This window comes from Typha angustifolia, chromosome 13 (assembly GCF_048772165.1).
Source record: "Typha angustifolia cultivar Huaian chromosome 13, ASM4877216v1, whole genome shotgun sequence".
NCBI lineage: Eukaryota > Viridiplantae > Streptophyta > Magnoliopsida > Poales > Typhaceae > Typha > Typha angustifolia.
In genome coordinates, this window is record NC_133251.1 from 17,639,865 (window position 1) to 17,661,387 (window position 21,523).

The window sequence follows — 21,523 nt, forward strand, 5'->3', positions numbered from 1 at the left end:
TGTTTCGTCCTCTGTTCTGGTGGTTGTGGTGAAGGTGTAGGGCCACGATGTCTTTGCAGAATAAGAGGTAGTTGTGCTTGCTATCCCCTTTTGAGTTTGTTCTGGCCATTTGCAGTTGGCATTATATAGCACCTCCTTTTTGCCAATGTGGAGGTTGTTCTCAATGTCCTCTTCAACTCTGCAAAGTGGAAAGATTCTGCTGGTCTTTGCTTTGAGAGATAAGGCCATGGTGGTCCCTCTGGTGTATGAAGGGGGACCAACTTAGAAGGGCATGATGAGGTTGGGCAGTGTTTTCCCTCCATTCTAGTGAGAGAAGACAACTGTCCAACATTGTTTTGAGTTCTAAACTTGTGGAGATAAAATATGAACTGTCTAATAGTAAAAGGATAAAATTACTTCTTGTTTTATTTCCATCTTTTTTTTTTTAATTTTTGAATGCTTCAAATTTTAATGGCTGATTACAAAGAGTAATCCCAGTAGAATCCATACAAAATGATGGCATGGCCTTGTGGGGAGATAACCTACAAGTGATGTACATGAGAGGGATATGCCATAAAAACCCAAACAAATACAGCTTGCATATTTCGTAGTTGGATGAACCCCAAGGGAATTATGATATCAGTAAGTAAGTACATTATGCAGGCAGATAGCAGCTTCAAACAACTGTCTGATAGCAACTTTAGGGCAATAGAGGGGCAAGAATCAATTCTCAAGAGCTTCAAGGCGATATACTCAATAATGTGAAAAAGAAGCACATGAACTCTTCATTAGGCATCCACTCACCATGATTCCATATGTCCTTGTTTCTAGTGACTTTCGCCATTGATGTTGAGCATCTGAGGAGTTTCCTTTTTCTCTCTCTCTCTCTCTCTCTCTCTCTCTCTCTCTTTCATAAGATATTTCTTATTTGCCATATAATTTGGATCAGTCTGTTGAACAGAAGAAAGGGTCTACCAAAATTCAGGAATAATATTTAAGTTGCTTATAACAATGTATTCAAGAGCATCAGGAAAGAGATGGAAGGTAAAAAGAGAATAGTTCGTATTGCACTCCATATGGTAGTCAGGTTTAACACTACTTGATGAGCAAAACTAGAGTTAAATAGTGTGACAATGAGGCCAGATAATATAACGAATTCAGGACTGCAGTTGCTGAACACAGCAACCAATTTTTTTTTATTTTTTTTTAAAGTAAGATGGATTCTATTCTTGCTGATATTTGCCATGTCAAAGGATCACTAGACTTCATGTGGTTCTTCATGGCAGGGAATTTGAGCCTTCTAGCTTTTCAATGAGTTTGATGAAATTTTGGATCATTGCTTTCCCTTCTGTGGTTATGATGCTCTCTGGATGGAACTGCACTCCCTGCAACTCCAAAATTAAACAGGTAACTAGATGACCATAGAGATCGCTGGTACATAATTCGAATAACAAAATACAACGCAGTAGCATTCTTAACGGGCAGAAAGTATAGCATATACAGGTGAAGGAGAATTAGTCACGAACCTGTAAATGTGTATACTTCCTATGTCGAGCAGCCATAATTAGCCCATCATCTGTCCATGCTACAACCTCAAGGACATCAGTAGGAAAAGAATCTTTTTCGATAACAAGGCTATGGTACCTGCCAGCTTGGAATGGGCTGCAAAATAGTCATAACAAAAGTAGTGCATGAGAGATGGAAGTTGGCTGCTTTGAGATCAAACAGGCATCTTCGTTTAAATTGATAAACAGAAAAAGATCCTGAACCTAATTTCAAAACTGTTGGTTTGGAATAAGGCATATTCAAACATTTATGAGCTCGACTGGAGTAGGCATAGACAAGAAAGAAGATTTTAGGTAGCTTTAGATTTTACAATCATTTTTGTTTGACAACATGAAAATATTGAAAACTTCATTGCTTACTCCTCCCGAGTTTCCCTACAACAAAAGAAAACCAAATCACTTCTCTCCCACTCCTCCCGAGTTTCCCTACAACAAAAGAAAACATAGAAAAGAAGTATTTCATATTCCATGAGGTCAAGTCTGACGGCTTTCTTGCAATTAGTCTTCCGCTGCATCTTTTTTTAATGCAAACATTTACCAAATGTTATAAAGTGACTATGAAAGCAATTACAACCACTACACCACAATGTTGCATCTATCTGGTTGCACTGAGCCACTGAGAAACCATCTGATGATCCATATTTGGGAGATTACAAGAAACTCAGCACAATATAATATGTGAGACTGGATTTTATAGTTTCATTTGCAGGCAAAAGAATATCAGCAAGAGGCAACCAAAAAAAGATTACATCAGAGTAGCAAATTTCAGCAGGATCATTATAGCTAGAAAGAAGCATTTTGGAACTTGGATGATGATCTTTATATGCTTACCTTTTCAAACAGTATAAGAGATACAATATCTTAGTCAAAATTTAAAAGGAAGAATGCACCATAGAGGCACAGAATATGTGCTAGCAAGAACCAAAAACTGTTATAACCAAAATAAAATAAAAAAATAGAAACGATCTCATATAAATCTGCATGCAGCCTTACTTTGGTAAACCAGAGAATAGAGTGCCATCTAATTTTTCATCATAATAGACAAGGGAGCTTTTCCCATGTACAACACCAAAAGGAGACCGCACAACTTTCCCTGCAGATCAACAGGAATGTAATTTTGTAAGAAACTGAGATACAAAAATATTATTATATTCAAGAATCAACCTCCAAAAGCCTCTCCGATGCACTGCAAGCCCATACAAACTCCAAACAAAGGTATGGAAGGGCCGAGCTCCAGAACAGTTTGTAAGGAGATCCCTGAATCTTGAGGCATACCTTTACAAGATGGCGGCAAAATCAATATTCATGGCATGTTATAGACGACAATTATCAAAACTTAAAGGCACTCACCAGGCCCTGGGGAGATAAGGATCCCTCTAGGACGCCTCCTGTAAAATCAAGTGAATAACCATCAGCTATATAAAGTAACTTTTGTGCTATTATTGATAAGTACATAAACAAACAAACCTATGAAATAATTCATGATGGCACAGTTACTAACATTTTGATTTCCTCTACAGTGATCTCATCATTACGATGCACCTCAAATTTGGCTCCCAGCTCTCCAATATACTGCACTGACAAACAGATGTGTTTAAGTAACACTGACTATTATTATAGCTATTCGGCAGTTGATTCATATCTAGACATGATCTGTAGTCTCTACAATGGCACAACATAGCTAGAGCTCACATAATGTCTAGGAATATACTGCCGAATGGTGAACAAGTTCAAATAGATATATAAATTTAGTTTCCAGGATAGCTAGGAATCAAAGAGCCAGTATTGAGTCTTAAATACATCAATATGGAGCACTGAACCAGAAGCATTGTAATATGAGTAGGCACTAAGATTAAACCGACCTTTCTAAATTTTCATTAGATTTCAAGTTCCATGTTTGAACAGAATCAATCTTTTGTCATCTTAAAAGAATAGCACTCGACCGGCAAACATTAATATAAATATATCTTGAACTGAAATAGTTGTCCAGTGTCAGTAACATGAACTTAGCTAACGTAATTACCTGACATGATTTTGGATTCTTTTTTATATTATCACTTTATCGAGAAAGGAAATGTTTGAAGAAAGTCTGAAATAAAACAAGGTTGTTGCAATCTGCAATCTGTTTACACTGAAAAAGCAATACTGATGAAAATAATAATACTAGCAAGAGATAAGGGAAGAAAAGACGATAGGGAAACAGAAAGAAAGAAAGAGAACTTTGGAAACACAAGGACATTAAAGACACGATCTTTTAAGTGAATGTCTACTAACTTTAAAATAAACAATACCTGGCATAAATTGTAAGTAAAGCTATCATAGTTATCAATAACAATGATCGCTTTTGAATCCTTTTTTTCCCCATCAATAATACTCCCTCCCTTTACTGCCGCAGCTTCTATTGGAGCAATCAAATTTTGCCTCCTAATTGCTCCAGCTCCATTTCTTAATTTCGAGAAATCTGAAAAAAAAAGCGAATTAAAAATAGGAAATTAGTATCTTATTTATCACCATTAGAACACAATTCAATCTAAAATGACCCACGGAGCACTGCAAGAAAGAATCAGGGCCCAGAAAAGGGAAGAAATTGGAGGAAAAAAAAAGTCCTTTGTCCATTTCCATAGTCCAAAAGAACGCGAAAGTCAAAGAGTCCATCCCAAAAGCCGAAAACTTATACCAAGAATCTAAAACGCTAAAAAGGAGTGATCTTTGAACGGAAACAGATCGCGTCGTACTTGGCGTTTCCCAAACAGCGGAGAAGGTGGTCTGAGATCGAAAATGAAGCGGGAGCGAGGTTAGGGTTCTTGGGTCGAATTGGACTTTTGGGTAGAGAGGTTGGAGAAGAGAGGCCATGAGAGAGAGAGAGAGAGAGAGAGAGAGAGAGAGAGAGAGAGAGAGAGGTAGTACCGAGTAGTTAAAGTGGACTTCTCGTTTCTTTTCTCTCTTTTCTCTTCTCTCTTTTCAGTTGGTCGACGGTTTCGTCCGTTACGAAAACTCGAGAGAGTCCGACTTCCGGCTTAATAAGCGTTGACGGTGAATTCTTCTGGTGAACAAAAAATTCTAAGGCGTTGATTGGTTCGTGAATAAGAATTTTTAAAGATAATTTTATGCACATATTTTAAATATAAATTTAAAATATTTATTATTTATTACTTGACTGTAAATTATACATAATTCTATTAAATAAGATTATGTAAAAATTTAATTTTTTATTTACTAAAATATAAATAAGTATGTTAATTATAAAAATCTTGTTTAGATGTGCATCATTTTATCCCACTCTTTTACCTACGATAAAATTTTATGTATAAAATTATTATATAACTTACTTATATAAAGTTTGAACTAAAATATGTATAAACAAGTATTTAATTATAAATATTATTGATGTACAAATTAAACACCATCTTAAATTTTAATAATAATAAATTAAGATTTTTAAAAAGTAAGTGCATCTATTTCTTATATTAGAGGTAAATATTTTGTATTTTTTATAATGAAATATAATTATATGAAAAATACCCCAATTATACTGATATAAAAACTTAAAAGGCATACAATCTCCTGAATACATACCCATTTCACTTTATTTATATGTATATATATATATATATATAAGGAAACGCGTTTCTCAACTACCGTGAGGAACTCGTGAGGCCCGCAGCAGCCGCTATCCGTAACGGCCCCTTATAGGCCCACTTCGGCCCAACGGACTATATAAATTTCCAATCCACCGTCCGTTGATTCCGTCACTCGCTTCTCAACCGTCCATCTGATCTATCTCTCTTGCGTCCGCATAAAGTTCTGTGTGCGGCCGTCTGTACCCCCACCAACCTCTCATCTCCGCGAATCTTCCCTCCAAGATCCGTCTCTCACTCTCTCATATCAACACCGCCGGTAGAAGCGTGCCCCGCAATCCACCACACTCCTCTTTCTCTCTCTCTCTCTCTCTCTCTCTAGAAACCTTAGATCCGATCTCTGCTGGCCTTCTTCCATCTTGATTCGATCCATTCTTATCGCGATCGATTCAAGAATCCGCAATTCCAACTCACATTGATAGCATCTGGAGTGATGAGTTCAGATTAGGCAGTGCTCGGGCAATGGCGGCGGCGTTGGTTGGAGGCGGCGGCGGAGCTTTGTTTGACGAGAGAGATGGGTTCATCACGTGGCTGAGAGGCGAGTTCGCGGCGGCGAACGCGATCATCGATCAGCTCCTCGGCCACCTCCTGGCGATTGGCGAGCCCGGGGAGTATGATCACTTGGCAGCGTGCGTCCACCAGAGGCGGTGCCACTGGACGCCGGTGCTCCACCTGCAGCAGTTTTTCCCGGTCTCCGAGGTCGCGTTCGCCCTGCAGCAGATCGGGTGGAGGCGGCAGCAGAGGCATTTTGATGGGCCGAAGGGGAAGGATGGGAGGAGGGCAGGGTTCGGGTATCGCCATGGAAGCCACGGTTCGCTGGCCTTGGCTTCTTCCATCCGTAATGCGGATGGGAAAAGTTCATCAGATTCTGTTCTGGAGAAGAAGGGTGAGAATGGATAAATTCCCTACTAAGTTGTTCCCTTTGCTGTTTCTATCTTACCCTAAAGGTGTTTCTTAAATTAGTTTCATAATGTATTACATGATGTAGTTTTTTCCTACGTTTCAGATAATACTGCGTCTGATAAGTCGCCGAAAGATCATTATTTGACACTATTGCTGTTTTTAACATAATTAATGTCAATAATCTTGGTGATGTGCTGATAGTATGCAATTTTTGTGGACTTAATATGTGGAATGATCAGGATGATACTATTGGCTAACACATTGTCAAATGCAGGTTGTGAGATTCCTAGCTCTGATGCAAATGATAGACCAAAAGGAGGAGAAAACTTTGTTGCAACTGAGTGCAGTAAGTTGGAGACTGCTGTTATGGATGGTAAAGAAGCACCAAGCCTCAGAGGTATGATGTTGATACCTCATCTACTATCAACTTAATGGTATTTTATAGAAAGTTCTGTTTCTGGTAGTTTACCATCAGTTTGGATGCATTTTGAAGGCTTTATCATCGAAATCGCATTTTAGTTGACATAATCTTGGTTAGCTACAAATGACATTATCAATTTACTGCTCAACATTTGGATTTATCTGTTGTCTGTGATCTTGTATTCAATGGTAATATGGCATATTGGTACTCTTTTAGTGCATCTTATCATAAAACTTTGCTGCAAAAGCAATTTGTCTTTTGTTTGTAAAAATCTGTCTTTTAATTTATATCAATTTTTAAGTTCTAAATTACTTGTTCCCTACTACCTATTGCAAAATCTTCTGGTTTGATCCTTATTCTGCTCCAATGATGAATAGGTTGGTTCCCATACCAATTTTCAATCTATTAAGGGATGTTGGTGAAGTATACATTACCTGCCTTGTCCTTCAGATATATATATATATATATATAATCAACTTGTGAGGTTTCTGCTTTACATTGTCCTGAATTTATTAGAAGTGATAGATGCATGAACCATTGAGGTTTTCTGCTAATTCTTATCACAGAAGCCCTCCATCTTATAAGTGCAGTTCAGTTAGAAGTTTGAAGTTTTAGATGGTACAGTGATTTTTTCTCTTCTGAGTTCTGAACAACTGGCTTTATATTTCGAGAAAAATCAAATGCAGATAATGTTTTGAATATTCACATTATCTTAGATGGACCAAACAAGCTAGTACAGATTTTTGTTTTCATGAATAGGACATATAGCTTTTAGCCTATTATACTAACTGAATTTTGTCAAAGCTAACTGGTAAGCAATCACTCACAAATTATGACAACTTACTTCTTGATCTAGTTCATTGGTCATTGGTGGTTGATTATGATCTTTACTTTGTAAACCACTAGCACTCTTTTCTACGGTGACAGGAAGGTGCTGCAAGTTGTGTTGAGAACAGTCATAAGGTTGTGCAACAGTTGCACCCTTTATTTTGGATAGTTTGGTATTCGGTTTTCTTCTATGTGCTGGGTGTGTTGTCATGCTCTTTATCATTTTCTTCTCTCGACTGAAACATATATTTGACAAGATCTGCAACTTATTGATAGCATTCCTGTCATTATGGTCATCTTAGTTGTTTAAAAAAGGTTATACTTTAATTATTGACTTATTTTTCTTCTAATATATTTATTATCTAGAGGGTAGCAGCGATTCTATTCCTCAAGTTAGTGATGATATGAATTCAGATTCAGATGGAAACAAGAAACAAATCCCCATTCCCAAAGATCTTGTGGCTAACGAATTAAATGATGGCAAGATGGTATGTTTGTCTTATGTCATTCGAGGAACACAACTCAAATATCAAAAATAGCTGGTTTTCTATGTAAGACAGCATTATCTATCTTATGCTGTTTCTTAATCTTAGCATAAATTTACTGCTGTAGGTTAATGTTGTTGAAGGGCTTAAGCTCTATGAGGAATTAGTGGATATAACGGAGTTGAACAGGCTTCTTTCATGGGCAAATGAAATGAGAGCTACTGGTCATCAAGGAGATTTTCAAGGTAAGCCAGCTATTGATGTGTCATCTGCCTTGTAAATATGATCCGGTGCCACCTGTTCTCTGGTGATTCAAAATATGCTTTCATTGTGACTCTAAATTGTTTTGAGCTATTTCTTGTGGTTAAGATGCACATACATAGTTTTGCTGTATAGTTTCCTATTGTCTTTGACCTTTGACGAATGATGTCTGCTTTGTTTCCAAATATGTACCATCAGATTTAACTGTTTGGATGCCCTTCTGTTGCAATTTTTAATTGTCGAATGAATTTTCTTCAATAAAATCAAATTCAAGTTCTTTTTCTACTTTTCATTTTCATGATGAAAGCAGGGCAGACAATTGTGACAATGAAAAGGCCAATGAGGGGTCATGGAAGAGAAATAATTCAGTTGGGCATTCCCATTTTTGATGGACCTCCTGAAGATGAAAATAGATGTGATACATCTAGAGGTATGTTAACCATCCTCTAGGGAAGTTGCTTGTACTATACACTCATTGCAGTTTTTTGGTGAAAAAATTCCATGGACCTTAAACCCATAAATTATAGAGCGGAAGGTGGAAGCCATTCCTAACTTAATGTGGGATATGCTTGATCGCTTGGTTCAACTGCAAGTTTTACCAGTCAAACCGGATTATTGTATTATTGACTTCTTTAATGAGGTGATTAGCTCTTTCAACATTTAGGATTGTTATGAGAAGCTTGGAATACAGCCTGATTTGATTTTGTATTCTCATATTTAGGGGGATCACTCTCATCCTCATACGTGGCCACCTTGGTATGGTAGGCCTGTTTGTACATTATGCTTGACCAATTGCGACATGGTCTTTGGACGAGCAATAGTGATAGATCACCCAGGAGATTACAGAGGCTCTCTCAAGTTAACTCTGCCAATGGGGTACATTTTCTTTTTCACCTATATATATATGATCATATCCTGTACAATAACTACAGTTTGAGAGAAACATTCCCTGTACATACTGGTCAGTACTTTACTCTTTTTTTCTTTTTCAATTATTATTATTATTATTATTATTATTTTCTTTCTAAGGGTTTCATGTTCATTTCTGCAAAGATCGATTTATGTTTTAGTGAAAGCTGATTAAAGTAAACAATCAGTATGCTGCTTGCTGTTTGTTTGTATGCAAGAAAACAAGGTCTAGTCTTCTGTTTTGCTGACTGCTGCATCGAACTACTGGATTGGTTTGGCCAGCTTTACTTTTTAACCCTATGTGATTATGTTAATTAATGGTTGACTATCTAATTGTTTGTTAGCAATTCTACCAAGAAGTGTCAGCTAGGCAAGACCATCTAGAGTTTGGTTAAAGACAAACAAAAATGGAAGTGGAAAAAGCATGTGCATAGTGCATTTAAGAGTGCTTACTGTGTCTCATCTGGTAGATGTTAATCAATCATCAGGAACTAAATTTCTGCCAGTAATTTTCTAGAGTCGTATGGGGCACACCTAAGAACTTTTATGTAATGCAAACGCAACCCTATAGGTCACTGATGTGGATAACTCCGTATACTATTTCTTAAAATAAGTTGGATTATAAACAATGCTTGCTTGGTATATTTTCAAATTTCAACATGCTTCTGGGATATTAGGTATCTTAAGAAATTGATGAACTTGACATATCATGTATTGCATTTCTTTTATTTCAGTATGGAATTAACAACCATAGACACACTAAAAATCTCATGATGGAAAATATTTGTTATGTAACAGAATATTTGTTGCAGTCAGATTTGCTTTAGTGATGAATCAATCTTCAGATCTTTCTTCTGTCTGAGCATTCTAACATATCCTATCTTCTTCATCCATTTCAGGGCTCTTCTTGTGTTGCAGGGTAAAAGTGCAGATCTAGCCAAGCATGCCATCCCCTCCCTACTCAAGCAGCGTATACTGCTAACTTTTGGAAAGTCACAATCAAAGAATAATACACTCTCGAAAGGTTTGCGTCAGACTCCCATTGTTGCACCTCCATCTTCACCTTGGATTGCGCCTGCTATTGTCTCAGGTCATTCATCAGGCTCAAAGAACTATGGAGTCAACCTCACTACTGGTGTCCTGCCAGCCCCGTCTATCCATCCTCAGCAACCACTCTTTGTCTCTCCAACCCTCGTAACCACTGCAACGGTGCCTTTTCCTACACCTGTCCCAACACCAAACTCCCCGACTGGCTGGGCGATCGGAGCTCATCCACGACACTTCGCACCACGCCTCCCCTTTCCTGGCACTGGAGTCTTCCTGCCCCCAAGTGGGAGCTGCCAATCAACAACAGTTCAACAGCTGCCAACGTCTCCCTCGTCGGGTGAACCTAACCCCCCCGGAGAGACAACTGATATCTCAGATGAGATGCGACTCAGACCCGAGTGTAATAGGAGTTCAAACAACAGCGACAGTGCTGGAAAAAGGACGGTTGATAATGAGCACTCTGGTGCTCTTAAGGTGGCTAGCAAGTCTGTGCCTACTGCTGTTTAATAGAGGGAAAATAACTAGATATGAGAAGGATGAGAGATGTATTCTTTCGTAGCAGTAATGAGTAGTAGTTGGAGTATTGCAGTAATGCAGTTACTTACACAGCAATTGTAAAGCGCAGCAGAGGATTGCTTGATCTCTTCTTTGTCATCCTTAATGTCAGCCGATATTTAGGACTAGATCAGTCTTAAATTTTGCAGGCACTCTGTAGCCGTCTATATTTTTTTCCATAATTTTCCTAAGTTAGCCATTTTTTTGTGTTACAGCTGCATCAGAAAGGTAACAGCACTTGGGAGAGTGTTTGCTGGTATATCAATGTCTAAGGGAGTTAAAAGAAAAATATATCAGGTGTATCATGCCTTCCAAAATTTAGAAGCTTTTATAGCCATTCCATACGAACTTCCATTGAAATGTCCACACTAATTAGTTACTTGCAGATTCCATTATAAATTTCAAAATCAATTAAACTTTGGGAAACCTGGTCAAAATAGATGCTTTGAGTCGGTATTATTTTATCCCCTCAACTATAAAGTCATACAATCTGCCCCTGAATCATGTATAATATTTATTTATTTTTATATTAATTTTAGAATAGTAGGCTGAGCCAGTTTATGTTATCAAGAAGTATGATAGAATTATATAATATGTAACACTACTTACCCTTTGTGCTGCCAAGTATTACACTTTAGATACTATAAAGATAATAGATGCACGCTTTTATAATTCAAGGGTTAAAGCGATATTAGGGGAGCAAAATATAATTAAACAACTCAACCCGAACCCGAGACTGAAGAAAATTGGATCCAAACCCGAACACAGAACCGGGTCTGCGGGAGAAGCGGGCATCCGCTAGCTCAACTTTGTGCGGCGCTTGAAGCGGGCGTCCGCGAGCTGTCGTCCCTGCGGCCCTTCCGTCCCATTTATTTCTGCTTCAAACCCTACAAAGGAATCGGAAAAGAGAGAGAAAGGTCGGTGGGCTCCACATAGCGGTCGGAATTCCACAACTTGGAACCATACCCAGATCGATTCCTCCTTCTCCTTCTAGATTTGGTAATGCTCTAGTCTCATCTCGTGGATTTAGATTTGGAGTTGGATCTGATCGCATTGTGTCCTTTGGGCATCTCCCGATTGCATCTTTGAGCTAAAGGTTTGATCTTCGCGCTGCAGTTTCTTCGTGAACGAAGCGTGAGAGATGCAATGCCTTTGTCCTTGAATTTTTTTGATCCGATTCATTTACTTGTGACCTGCATGTCCTTTTGTGATCTAGTGTTAAATTGTTTGCTAATTTATCTGCCCTTTTTTTTTCTTAGATCGTCGTTTGGATTATTCTTTTAACTCTCATTTGGTGGATCTGCACACTAGTCGGCGTTGGGTGGGTCAGTCATCTAGGAAATGGTTAATTGTTGCATGGTCGTGTGTTTGATATGTATAGTTGTCATTATTGATTGGTGTGTGAAGGACTTTTATTGTTTATCTGTCTTATAAAAAATATTACGGGAATATGTTGCGTTAATAAGTTTGATCTTTGATGATGGGGTCGGTCTAATTCAGCATCTGTTTCTCATCGCATTGATTCATCACGCCAAGTGTTGATTTGATTCATGTGAGATTTCTGTTTATCACGTGATTTGATTCATGTGAGATTTCTGTTTGTCTGAATCTACTAGTGACTTTTCTTGCTGTATCACGTGATTTGATTCAGCCTTATACTTGGCTGCCAATTGAAACATAGGAAATGAGAAACATTTTTGTTCCCTGGGATGTGAAATCTAGTTCTTTCCTATTCCTATTCCTATTCCTATTCCTTTTTTTTTTTTTTGGATAGTGACATTGATGCGATTATGCAGCTTGAGTTGATGGAAATTCATTGCAGGATTTGTTTGATCTGGGAGTAATGGGAGAGTCTTTCTTGTTTCATTAAATGCCAAATCCTCTGCACTTTTAAGATTGATTAGCTGGAAGTTTGAGTCTTTGTATCCATTGAAACATTTTCTTTGACATATCAAGGATCAATCATCTAAGAAATTCGGGCATCATATTGTTGTTTTAAGATGTATACCTGTTGCATTTAAGTGATACATGGAGGAATCTGTTTATTCACACTGTTACCTGAAAACTGGTTATCTTTCTTGGTCTTGTGTGAGTAATCTTTGTTCTTGAGGCTATTAAGAACTCAAATGAAACAAACACTCTCCCTCTCTTCATTTTTTTTCCTCTTCATATTTATATATTGAATTCCTTTTCAAATATATTTTCAAAAAAAAGACCATCAGAATAAATATTTTTAGTAAACACTGTTTTTACAAAATTCTACGATACTCTTCTGTCTCATTTTCTCACCTTGCAGAGAACAACTGAAGGGCAAGTTTGTCAAAACACTATAATATTTCAAGACTATTTACTTATACCAGATAGGTTTTTACTAAAATGTGAATGTGGGCCCATGCATTAATTGCGTGTATCTAATGATTCCAATCATGTCTGAAAATCAAATCCTTTTGGTTGTATACTTGACAAGTAATTCATAGATAGCATTATATTTGGAAATAACATGCAATACAGGTGGTCTATCGCTATTGATAAACGTAATGATTGCTCTTACACAAGTATATCTCATGCACTTTCTCATACACATGGCATGAGCTTTTATCTTCACTCAAATCTAAAATCTGTAATGTTTAACAGAATTAGAAGATGGCAGATGCTGAGGATATTCAACCCCTTGTTTGCGACAATGGAACTGGCATGGTTAAGGTACAAATTATCCTGCCTCATGCTTCCCAAATTGTTTATTATGTAATTTCTGTAATTCTGCGAAGGCTTTATAATCGCTTGGTGATTGGTGCATTCTGGTGGAAGCTTGAGCTTATATGGTCACAAACTTGTGTTGATTCTTGATGTTCATGCTAACCAAGCTTCCTTTTCTTGTCAATTTGCTGGCTAAAGCTTTAACAATGGGTCACACAACCTAATTGTGCTTTCTTCTTTAGGCTGGATTTGCAGGAGATGATGCTCCTAGAGCTGTTTTCCCTAGCATTGTTGGTCGTCCACGTCATACTGGAGTGATGGTTGGCATGGGGCAGAAAGATGCATATGTTGGGGATGAGGCTCAGTCTAAGCGTGGTATTTTGACTCTTAAGTACCCCATTGAGCATGGTATAGTCAGCAATTGGGATGACATGGAGAAGATATGGCATCACACATTCTATAATGAGCTTCGTGTGGCCCCAGAAGAGCATCCTGTTCTTCTCACTGAGGCGCCTCTCAACCCCAAGGCTAATCGTGAGAAAATGACACAAATTATGTTTGAGACCTTCAATGCTCCTGCTATGTATGTTGCCATCCAGGCCGTCCTCTCCTTGTATGCTAGTGGTCGCACCACAGGTTAGCAAATCCATAATTCATTATCTTTCTATTCTCTTAAAATCATATTCTGAGGAAGAAACGTCACTTTTTTTGTCAGATTATTGATTGATATATTCTTGTAATTCTGAATGATTTTCTGCGAGATGTGACAAGGACTGGAATGTATAAGCAAATTATATGCTAACTAAGGTTGGGATTTGTTGGTTGCAACTGCCAAAGAAAGCCTTTTTACGAATATCTCATGTTGAGTTCATTATCTTATGATCTGCAATATGTACATTACTGGAAATATTGTTAGGAACTTAGGATTCATCTCATCTCTGAGATGCACTTTTTTTAAATTTTTCTGAAAATGGTATTATATACTTTGTTGACATCTTAATTTGAAACCTGTTAAGGGTAGCATGTATGTGTTATGATGTGTCTCTGGATCTTTCAATTTTTTACTGTAGTATCATGATGACTCAGTTTACTAAGGTGATTTTGAAAGCTTAAAGGCTGAGAATTTTTGCATAACGATTTCCATTATACACAAGAATTTCTGAAATAACTTTTGCTTCTTGTATCTTTCTTCAGTACTTATCTGTCAAAGGGTGGTTTTGCCTTTTAGATCAAACGCACTGTAGTGACTTCATGCATCCTTTTTGCCTTTGGATGTGTGCTTATCTAGGTATTGTTCTGGACTCTGGGGATGGTGTCAGTCACACAGTTCCTATCTACGAAGGATATGCACTTCCACATGCAATCCTTCGTCTGGACCTAGCTGGACGTGACCTCACCGATGCTCTCATGAAGATTCTCACAGAGCGTGGCTATTCCTTTACCACTACAGCTGAGCGTGAAATTGTGAGAGACATGAAGGAGAAGTTGGCATATATTGCCCTTGACTATGAGCAGGAGCTTGAAACTGCCAAGACCAGCTCATCTGTGGAGAAGAGCTATGAGCTACCTGATGGACAAGTGATCACAATTGGTGCTGAGCGATTCCGTTGCCCAGAGGTTCTTTTCCAACCATCCATGATTGGAATGGAAGCTGCAGGCATCCATGAGACGACCTACAATTCCATAATGAAGTGTGACGTCGATATTAGGAAGGATCTTTATGGAAACATTGTTTTGAGTGGTGGATCTACCATGTTCCCTGGAATTGCTGACAGGATGAGCAGGGAGATCACGGCACTAGCACCAAGCAGCATGAAGATCAAGGTGGTGGCTCCCCCAGAGAGAAAGTATAGTGTCTGGATCGGAGGCTCCATTTTGGCATCACTCAGCACTTTCCAGCAGGTATTGTGATATTACTAGAAACTGCAATGCTTACTAATTACATGCCTGAGATATATAGCACATTATGCGCACTATGCCTTGAGAAATATAGCATAGAGATGATAATAATGGGGCACTATTTGGGACACAACTTGGTACCAATTGTTACTATAAGACATAATTGTTAGTGTCAGTCAATCTTAGAAGATGCAAATAGATTTGAGTCCTAACAAGGTGCTAGGCATGTTGAGCGAAAAGCTGAAAACTGGAACTTCAGAGGCATTTGTTTGTGAATGTTGAGGCTCCTAGTGACAGGAGACATAGGCCCCTTTTGGGTGATACTAATGCTTTAACTTAAAGCATCTGAAGGGCCATTATAATTCAATAACCTTTGGAAGTTGCATGTGTGCTTCTTCTTCTTTTTTGTACCATTTTCTTGTTGTGCTGACAAATAACACACAAGAACTTGTCTTGATTTCAGATGTGGATTGCTAAGGCTGAATACGATGAGTCTGGCCCGTCTATCGTGCACAGGAAATGCTTCTAATTAAATGAGTCTAGGATTCAAGTCAAAGGGAACAATCTCTCTTGTTTGGACGTCTTCTTTTATTTCGTTCTTTCGCTACTGTTTGTTTCATTGTCTGGACAAATTTTCAGTCAACCCGTTCGTTATTATTCTTGTGAAAAAACTTGGGAACTGTTGAATTCGTGGGGTTGCTTATGAATCTCTCTTTTGAGTTCCAGTGATCCAGTGTCCTATAATTTTCTTCCATACTAAATGATCCTATTAGAAGACTGGACATTTGGGAGAAATCCACTGTGATGATAAAGCTTGCCACTATGCATCAGAAGTTTGCAGGTTCCAGTGACGAAAACAACCTTGCAGATTCCTGCTATGAAATTAATGTGCATATATTTTGCCTTCCAGACTACTGTTAGCAGTAGAAGCCTAGTGAAATGAGATTTTCCTTTCTATCCTCAATGCTGTTTAATTTTCTCTCAGGAGTTTTGGGCCTTCGAAGCCTACTTGACATCATTCTAGATGTAACAAATATCTTATTTTGAGATCTCTGTGTTATTCTTTTTTCCTTTCACTTAATCTGAGATTCTTGGAGAATTTTTAAAAGAGATCATTTTCTTTTGTACTCCCTGAGTTATCATTCTTTTTCATAGTGACTCTTTAAATAATTTTTTAATAACTTTTCATAATTTTCCTCAAACCAAACAAAAAAAAAAAAGAAAGGGAAAAATAAAAAGGTTAGTTTTCATACATTTCCTCGGATTCTTTAATGCACGACATCAACATGTTCATGACCACCATTAGCATTCCTATTCCTATTCCTATTCCTATTCCTATTCCTATTGATGCTTTGATACAAGTGCCACTAGTTTCCTTATCCATCTATCTCATTCCAGTGTCAGATCTTTGATGAATAATGGAGGGCGTATCCAATTCGATCACGATATGTTCATCAATCATCACACTCTCCATCCAATCCTCCAGCCAGTTTTTTATTTTTATTTTTTGGGTTTTAGCAAATGGATGATGATATCTTGAAGTAATTTCCAAATCCATTGGCTCAATCAATACCAAAATAAAAAATGGTACAAAAACGTCCCCAGATTCCACCAACAGAACGAACAGAGGGAATCAAGCTGTACATATTATTTAATCCATGCCTGTACAAAAATAGTTCATGTGCAATGCTGCTCAATGTCAGCATAAGACAAGAGGATAGATGAGAGAGTGAGAGAGAGAGAGATAATGAGGGCTCCTGCCCTGAGTAGGCTCAATGGCTCATCACTTTCTACTATTAATTCTTCCTTTTTCTTTAATGGCCTCTCTTGTCTTGTCATTGGCTTGCTTGTCAAAGAACCAAACATAGCTTTTCTATATATATATATAAAGGTAACAATAATGGTGTGTTAACTGTATAACTGAGCTGGAAAGTTAGATGTTGTGAAATATGTCATGAGAAATAAATGACTCAACAAACTAATCCACTAAAGTAGGGGCTATTTGCACAATAATAGTAAGATTAAGCTATTGAAGTTAAATATATTAATGTTTTATAATAAAATATATATAATTTACATAAAAAATACGCACAAATATGGACCTATTTTTCATTTTAAAAACTAAAAAAATTATGTTAAAAATACCCTCTAAAATAGTTTATCTAAGATAACGAGCTTGGAAACCATAAAAATTTTCCCACCATCCCAAATAAAATAAAGAGATTGTAATAAATTTGGCGGGAGTTATCAGCCGGATAGTCATACAAGCCATTTGTATTAAAAAGTTATTTAAATTTTGGTGATAATAAGATTGAGCTATTAGAAATTGAGTATCAATTTATATAGGAGATGTGTGCAAGAATTAAAATTTTATAATTTTAAGAACCGAGAATATATATATATATATATATTTGATGTAAATACCCTTAATGACTTGACGAGAAATGTCAAATTAGTTATCATGAGGTAGAATTTTGCTTGACAACATAATTAATTTGCATACCCTACATTGGATTATTCAATGTCTCCTAATAGTTTCCACCTCATAAGACAGTCAAGATTGCTAAGAATTCGGTATGGAAGTTATTTGTTTCCTTTTGGTGGGAGGCCCACTTGTGTATAAATTATAAAAGAAATAGGGAGTCTTATAAAATATTAAAGACAAAATAAAAAACTCCAATCATGTCACATAAAAAAAGAAGTTGATAGGATCATGGGAAGAGCCTTCCATTCTTTGGATATTTCTTATCCTGATCAGACCTAATTATTGGCAACTACTATCTGAATCCAATATCCACTAGTTTCTGTTACTTAGTTTATATATATATATATTTTCCTCTTGCCATTTTGGTTGCAAAACTTAATTTGAAGATAATATCAATGAAATAGTTGCAAAAAGAATTCATCAGAAAGCTAGTTTTAGGTCACAAAAAAGAACATTTTCCAGATTTCAGTTGCAAAAAAGGATGCCCTTTTCCAAATTTACTTTTCGCCAAGGTACATATTTGCAAGTTCGTCATCTAAATTGCTTTCACTTTGCCGATCTCAAATAAGGTCCATATCCACAAATGTGGGTTTTGAGCAAAATAGGACAAAAATATTTCAGGGATGATTCAGTTCAGCCATAGATTTATAGTCCCTATGACTCCTGAGAAGAGCTAACTCCCTTAAGAGCATCAAGAGAATCAAAATAATATTTAAAAACCACAAACTCTTAGACCTAACTCTTAATTTACACTAAGGAATGGTAAACCCTATACTTTAAATATATATATATATGAGTTAAATCTACAGCTTATCACATCTTATAAGTAAGTAAATTATCCATTGCTTGGAGAAATTCACTCTAAATTTGGAATGGATTATGGACCCACATATTGTATAATATATATATATATATATATTCTAAGGTGGACCCCGGTATGTGGAGTTTAAAATTATCAAATTAAATAAAATGGTGGTGGGAAACTAAAACCGAGGAGGGGCATTTGCAACCCAACTTCGATCCGCCACTGTTGATATCGTTTTCCGTTACCTTCGATCAATAGCATTGTTTGGATTGACTATAAACGCCAAATTATATATATATATATATATATATATATATATATATATATATATATATATATATATATATATATATATATATATATTATATAATGTGAGATAAAGAGAAGCACAAATTATTTTGGAAGATTCCATGAGAGACTTGCATTAGCCATTTTTGGCTTTTCATGAATGGGCTATTTTATAGACTGAATCATATTTTACTCAAGAAGAAATGAAACAAGTTAATTGACACAAAATGGATTGCTAGCCCCAAGTAGATTAATCAAAGCAGCTATGAGTAAGTAATAGGACTAATACATGGGTATTATATGACACCCTTATTTCATATAATTTACCCACCATTCTTCATCCTACCCTAATTAAGGGGACACAATTCAAGCAACAATACATAAATCTACATCATCCTCCTCCACTGCTAGTATTCACATGTAGCCATTCATGCTAGTGATCAATCCATCCTCCTACATTGCAGGATGAGCCTCTTCGCCGAACTTGGCCATCGTCCATTTGTATAAAACATGCCCGAATACATCGTAGAATGCAATTGCAGCTTCGGATTTCGTTAATTGAAGAGACATGAACCCTTGCCCGTCGTGAAAGAAACGAAGTGTGTCGGAGTTTGGCCTATAGACTCCCCTCCATGCCTTTGAGCCTCCTCCGCTTGTTAGGTATTGGATCGGACTACTCACGCAATAAATAAATAAATAAATAAAAATAAGATTTTAAATCTTCAGAGAGAGAGAGTGTGTGTGTGTGGTGTGTGGGGGCATCATAGATTCATAAACCAATGGAGGCTGCTCACCTGTCATTGCTGCTAATGTGCTCAAGGCAGTGATCATGTCCATTGACATACAAATCTACTCCATTGGCCTGCACATACATGTACAACTTACTGAGCTTAGTTGCATGCTATTTCAAAGATTTAGATTAGGAAATGTATAATTCAGTACCTTGAGGATTGGAAGAATAAATTGAAGAAGCTCAGGGGTGTCTCCATGTTCACTGACACTTCTCATAGTATGATGTCCTACAACAATCTTCCATGTTGCAGTGGATTTCTTCAATGCATCGTCCAAATCCTAATAACAACATCAAAAAACAATCAGATTATGCTTCCAAGAATTCACAGGCATAGCAGATTCTTTGAATACCTTCATAAGCTTAGACATATAAATCTGGCGAGGAGCGACGTTCCTCCAATCGTAGGTATTGTCTTCGGGATCGGTCCAATACTTCTCGACGAACGGATTCGTATCCACAAAGAAGAAATCCGCAATTTCTAATACAATGACAATGATAGAATAGAGAAGAGTTATTAATGTTACAATCTGCATATCATATGATTAAGAGTTAGAATGGAGTGCTAGCTCTTCACCTGCATTAAGAATAAACGATCTCATGCAAATAAATCGGCTGTCCATCTTTTGCAGGACAGGGCTCAATTGAGCTAGAACATCTCCCCTGTAGTCATGATTGCCCAAAACTAAACAGAGAATGAATCAATTAGAGGTGGTCTTTAAAAGGGTCATAGAATGATCGATCGAGAACTATTAACCTACCGGAGTACCAGGGCTTTTGCAAGCTCTTTGCAGTATATACATTGGAAAATGACTCCTCGAAATTGTTATCTTCGAGGCCGGTGAGCCCGTTCTCGTAGAAATTATCTCCGGTGGAAATAACAAAGTCTATGTCGAGCTTCTCCCCAATTCTTCCCATCTGTAGTCATACGATCTTGATTTTAGTTCCACAAATCAATCGATACCAGCATTTACTTCTGATGTTTTGTCCTAATAATTGGTCGGCAAGTTCCACGTGAAAAGGGTGTCGACTTTTGAAACCCCAATACGAATTCTGCTATTATGTTAGGACAAGCAATATTTTGCTATAATATTGGAACAGTAAACCAACTTGTCAGCCCACTGTTGTTTCCACCCTATTCAAAAGTTGACAATAGGAAAAGTCCAACAATAATTATACACCCATTACTATCCTCCTTTAAGGAATTTGTCTGCCATACTCCATGGATGATGGATGGTAGGTAACTTGCAATTCTCAGACATCTTTTGTTGCATCTATTATAATTGCTTAAAATGTAAATAAATAAATTGATAGATCTATTGACGAAAGGAAAGGAAAGAAAAAGAAGAGAAGAAAAGTTTAAATAAAAAAAAAAACCTGAGTTGCAACTTGAGATTGGTTGTACTCGCCTCGCCTACCCCAGTCGCCGATCACGAGGGCGCTCAGAGACCGGCCGTTCTTTGGCGAATGATCGAGACTGGTGAGCTCCGCCGAAGAAGGGATAGATCGAAACACGACGGAAGCTGCGACGAAGAAGAGAACCAGAGCCATGGTCTCCGAGAAGAACTTAGCCATGGCTCCGGTTGCTTAGGAGGAGGAGGAGGAGGAGGAGTTTCTTTTCCTTTTCTTTTTTTGGGCTTTTAAAGATGAGAATAGCGAAGAACACGGAGAAGTGCAGGGAAGGATGCAGTACTATATATAGGCCACCTGTTAAGGGGTGGGAGGTGGGAGGTGGCCAATCGGATAGCACTTATTTTTAACTTTTGTCAGATAAGACCCCCGGTTTTATAAAAAGCCGGGGATTTGGCGTGCGTTATGAGGAAATCGAGGAGGGTGGAATGCGAGGAAGGGGCTACCCGTAAATAGTTAAAAGGCGTGGTAGGGGATTGAGAACGCCCCCCATGTTCCTCGACCTCCCATTGCCGGTTGACCCGGTTTCCGTGGGCCGGCGCTTACCTCCGTGGACCT

General features: G+C 37.6%; 4 protein-coding genes across 7 annotated transcripts; 2 read left to right on the forward strand and 2 right to left on the reverse strand.

The window, feature by feature from the left end:
• Positions 1 to 1,017: 1,017 nt before the first annotated feature.
• On the reverse strand, positions 1,018 to 4,440 carry LOC140773700 (anthranilate synthase beta subunit 2, chloroplastic-like). Of its 2 annotated transcripts, XM_073116390.1 has the most exons (9): positions 4,280 to 4,440; positions 3,836 to 4,005; positions 3,046 to 3,116; positions 2,895 to 2,932; positions 2,709 to 2,819; positions 2,538 to 2,637; positions 1,905 to 1,970; positions 1,506 to 1,641; positions 1,018 to 1,364 (listed from the first exon to the last, which is right to left on the reverse strand). In XM_073116390.1, the coding sequence occupies exons 1-9, from the start codon at positions 4,395 to 4,397 to the stop codon at positions 1,257 to 1,259; spliced, it is 918 nt and encodes a 305-aa protein (XP_072972491.1). In that variant the 5' UTR covers positions 4,398 to 4,440; the 3' UTR covers positions 1,018 to 1,256. The 2 variants fall into 2 exon arrangements, with proteins under 2 accessions (XP_072972491.1, XP_072972492.1); XM_073116391.1 differs by lacking the exon at positions 1,905 to 1,970 and having other exon boundaries at positions 4,280 to 4,439.
• A 951-nt stretch (positions 4,441 to 5,391) lies between these two features.
• LOC140773583 (RNA demethylase ALKBH10B-like) lies at positions 5,392 to 10,739 on the forward strand. Of its 2 annotated transcripts, none has more exons than XM_073116214.1 (8): positions 5,392 to 6,068; positions 6,360 to 6,482; positions 7,701 to 7,822; positions 7,947 to 8,064; positions 8,388 to 8,510; positions 8,608 to 8,720; positions 8,802 to 8,956; positions 9,889 to 10,739. In XM_073116214.1, exons 1-8 carry the CDS (start codon positions 5,645 to 5,647, stop codon positions 10,541 to 10,543), a joined length of 1,833 nt encoding a protein of 610 aa, XP_072972315.1. In that variant the 5' UTR covers positions 5,392 to 5,644; the 3' UTR covers positions 10,544 to 10,739. The 2 variants fall into 2 exon arrangements, with proteins under 2 accessions (XP_072972315.1, XP_072972316.1); XM_073116215.1 differs by having other exon boundaries at positions 8,391 to 8,510.
• Positions 10,740 to 11,411: 672 nt separating this feature from the next.
• On the forward strand, positions 11,412 to 15,912 carry LOC140774941 (actin-like). 2 transcript variants are annotated; one of them, XM_073118133.1, is made up of 5 exons: positions 11,412 to 11,590; positions 13,226 to 13,294; positions 13,531 to 13,924; positions 14,577 to 15,190; positions 15,651 to 15,912. In XM_073118133.1, exons 2-5 carry the CDS (start codon positions 13,235 to 13,237, stop codon positions 15,714 to 15,716), a joined length of 1,134 nt encoding a protein of 377 aa, XP_072974234.1. In that variant the 5' UTR covers positions 11,412 to 11,590; positions 13,226 to 13,234; the 3' UTR covers positions 15,717 to 15,912. The 2 variants fall into 2 exon arrangements, with proteins under 2 accessions (XP_072974234.1, XP_072974235.1); XM_073118134.1 differs by lacking the exon at positions 11,412 to 11,590 and adding an exon at positions 11,668 to 11,687.
• A 3,070-nt stretch (positions 15,913 to 18,982) lies between these two features.
• Positions 18,983 to 21,264, reverse strand: LOC140773584 (purple acid phosphatase 3-like). Its single transcript, XM_073116216.1, has 7 exons — positions 20,933 to 21,264; positions 20,317 to 20,473; positions 20,133 to 20,240; positions 19,909 to 20,036; positions 19,708 to 19,836; positions 19,560 to 19,627; positions 18,983 to 19,438 (listed from the first exon to the last, which is right to left on the reverse strand). The coding sequence occupies exons 1-7, from the start codon at positions 21,128 to 21,130 to the stop codon at positions 19,219 to 19,221; spliced, it is 1,008 nt and encodes a 335-aa protein (XP_072972317.1). The 5' UTR covers positions 21,131 to 21,264; the 3' UTR covers positions 18,983 to 19,218.
• Positions 21,265 to 21,523: the final 259 nt, after the last annotated feature.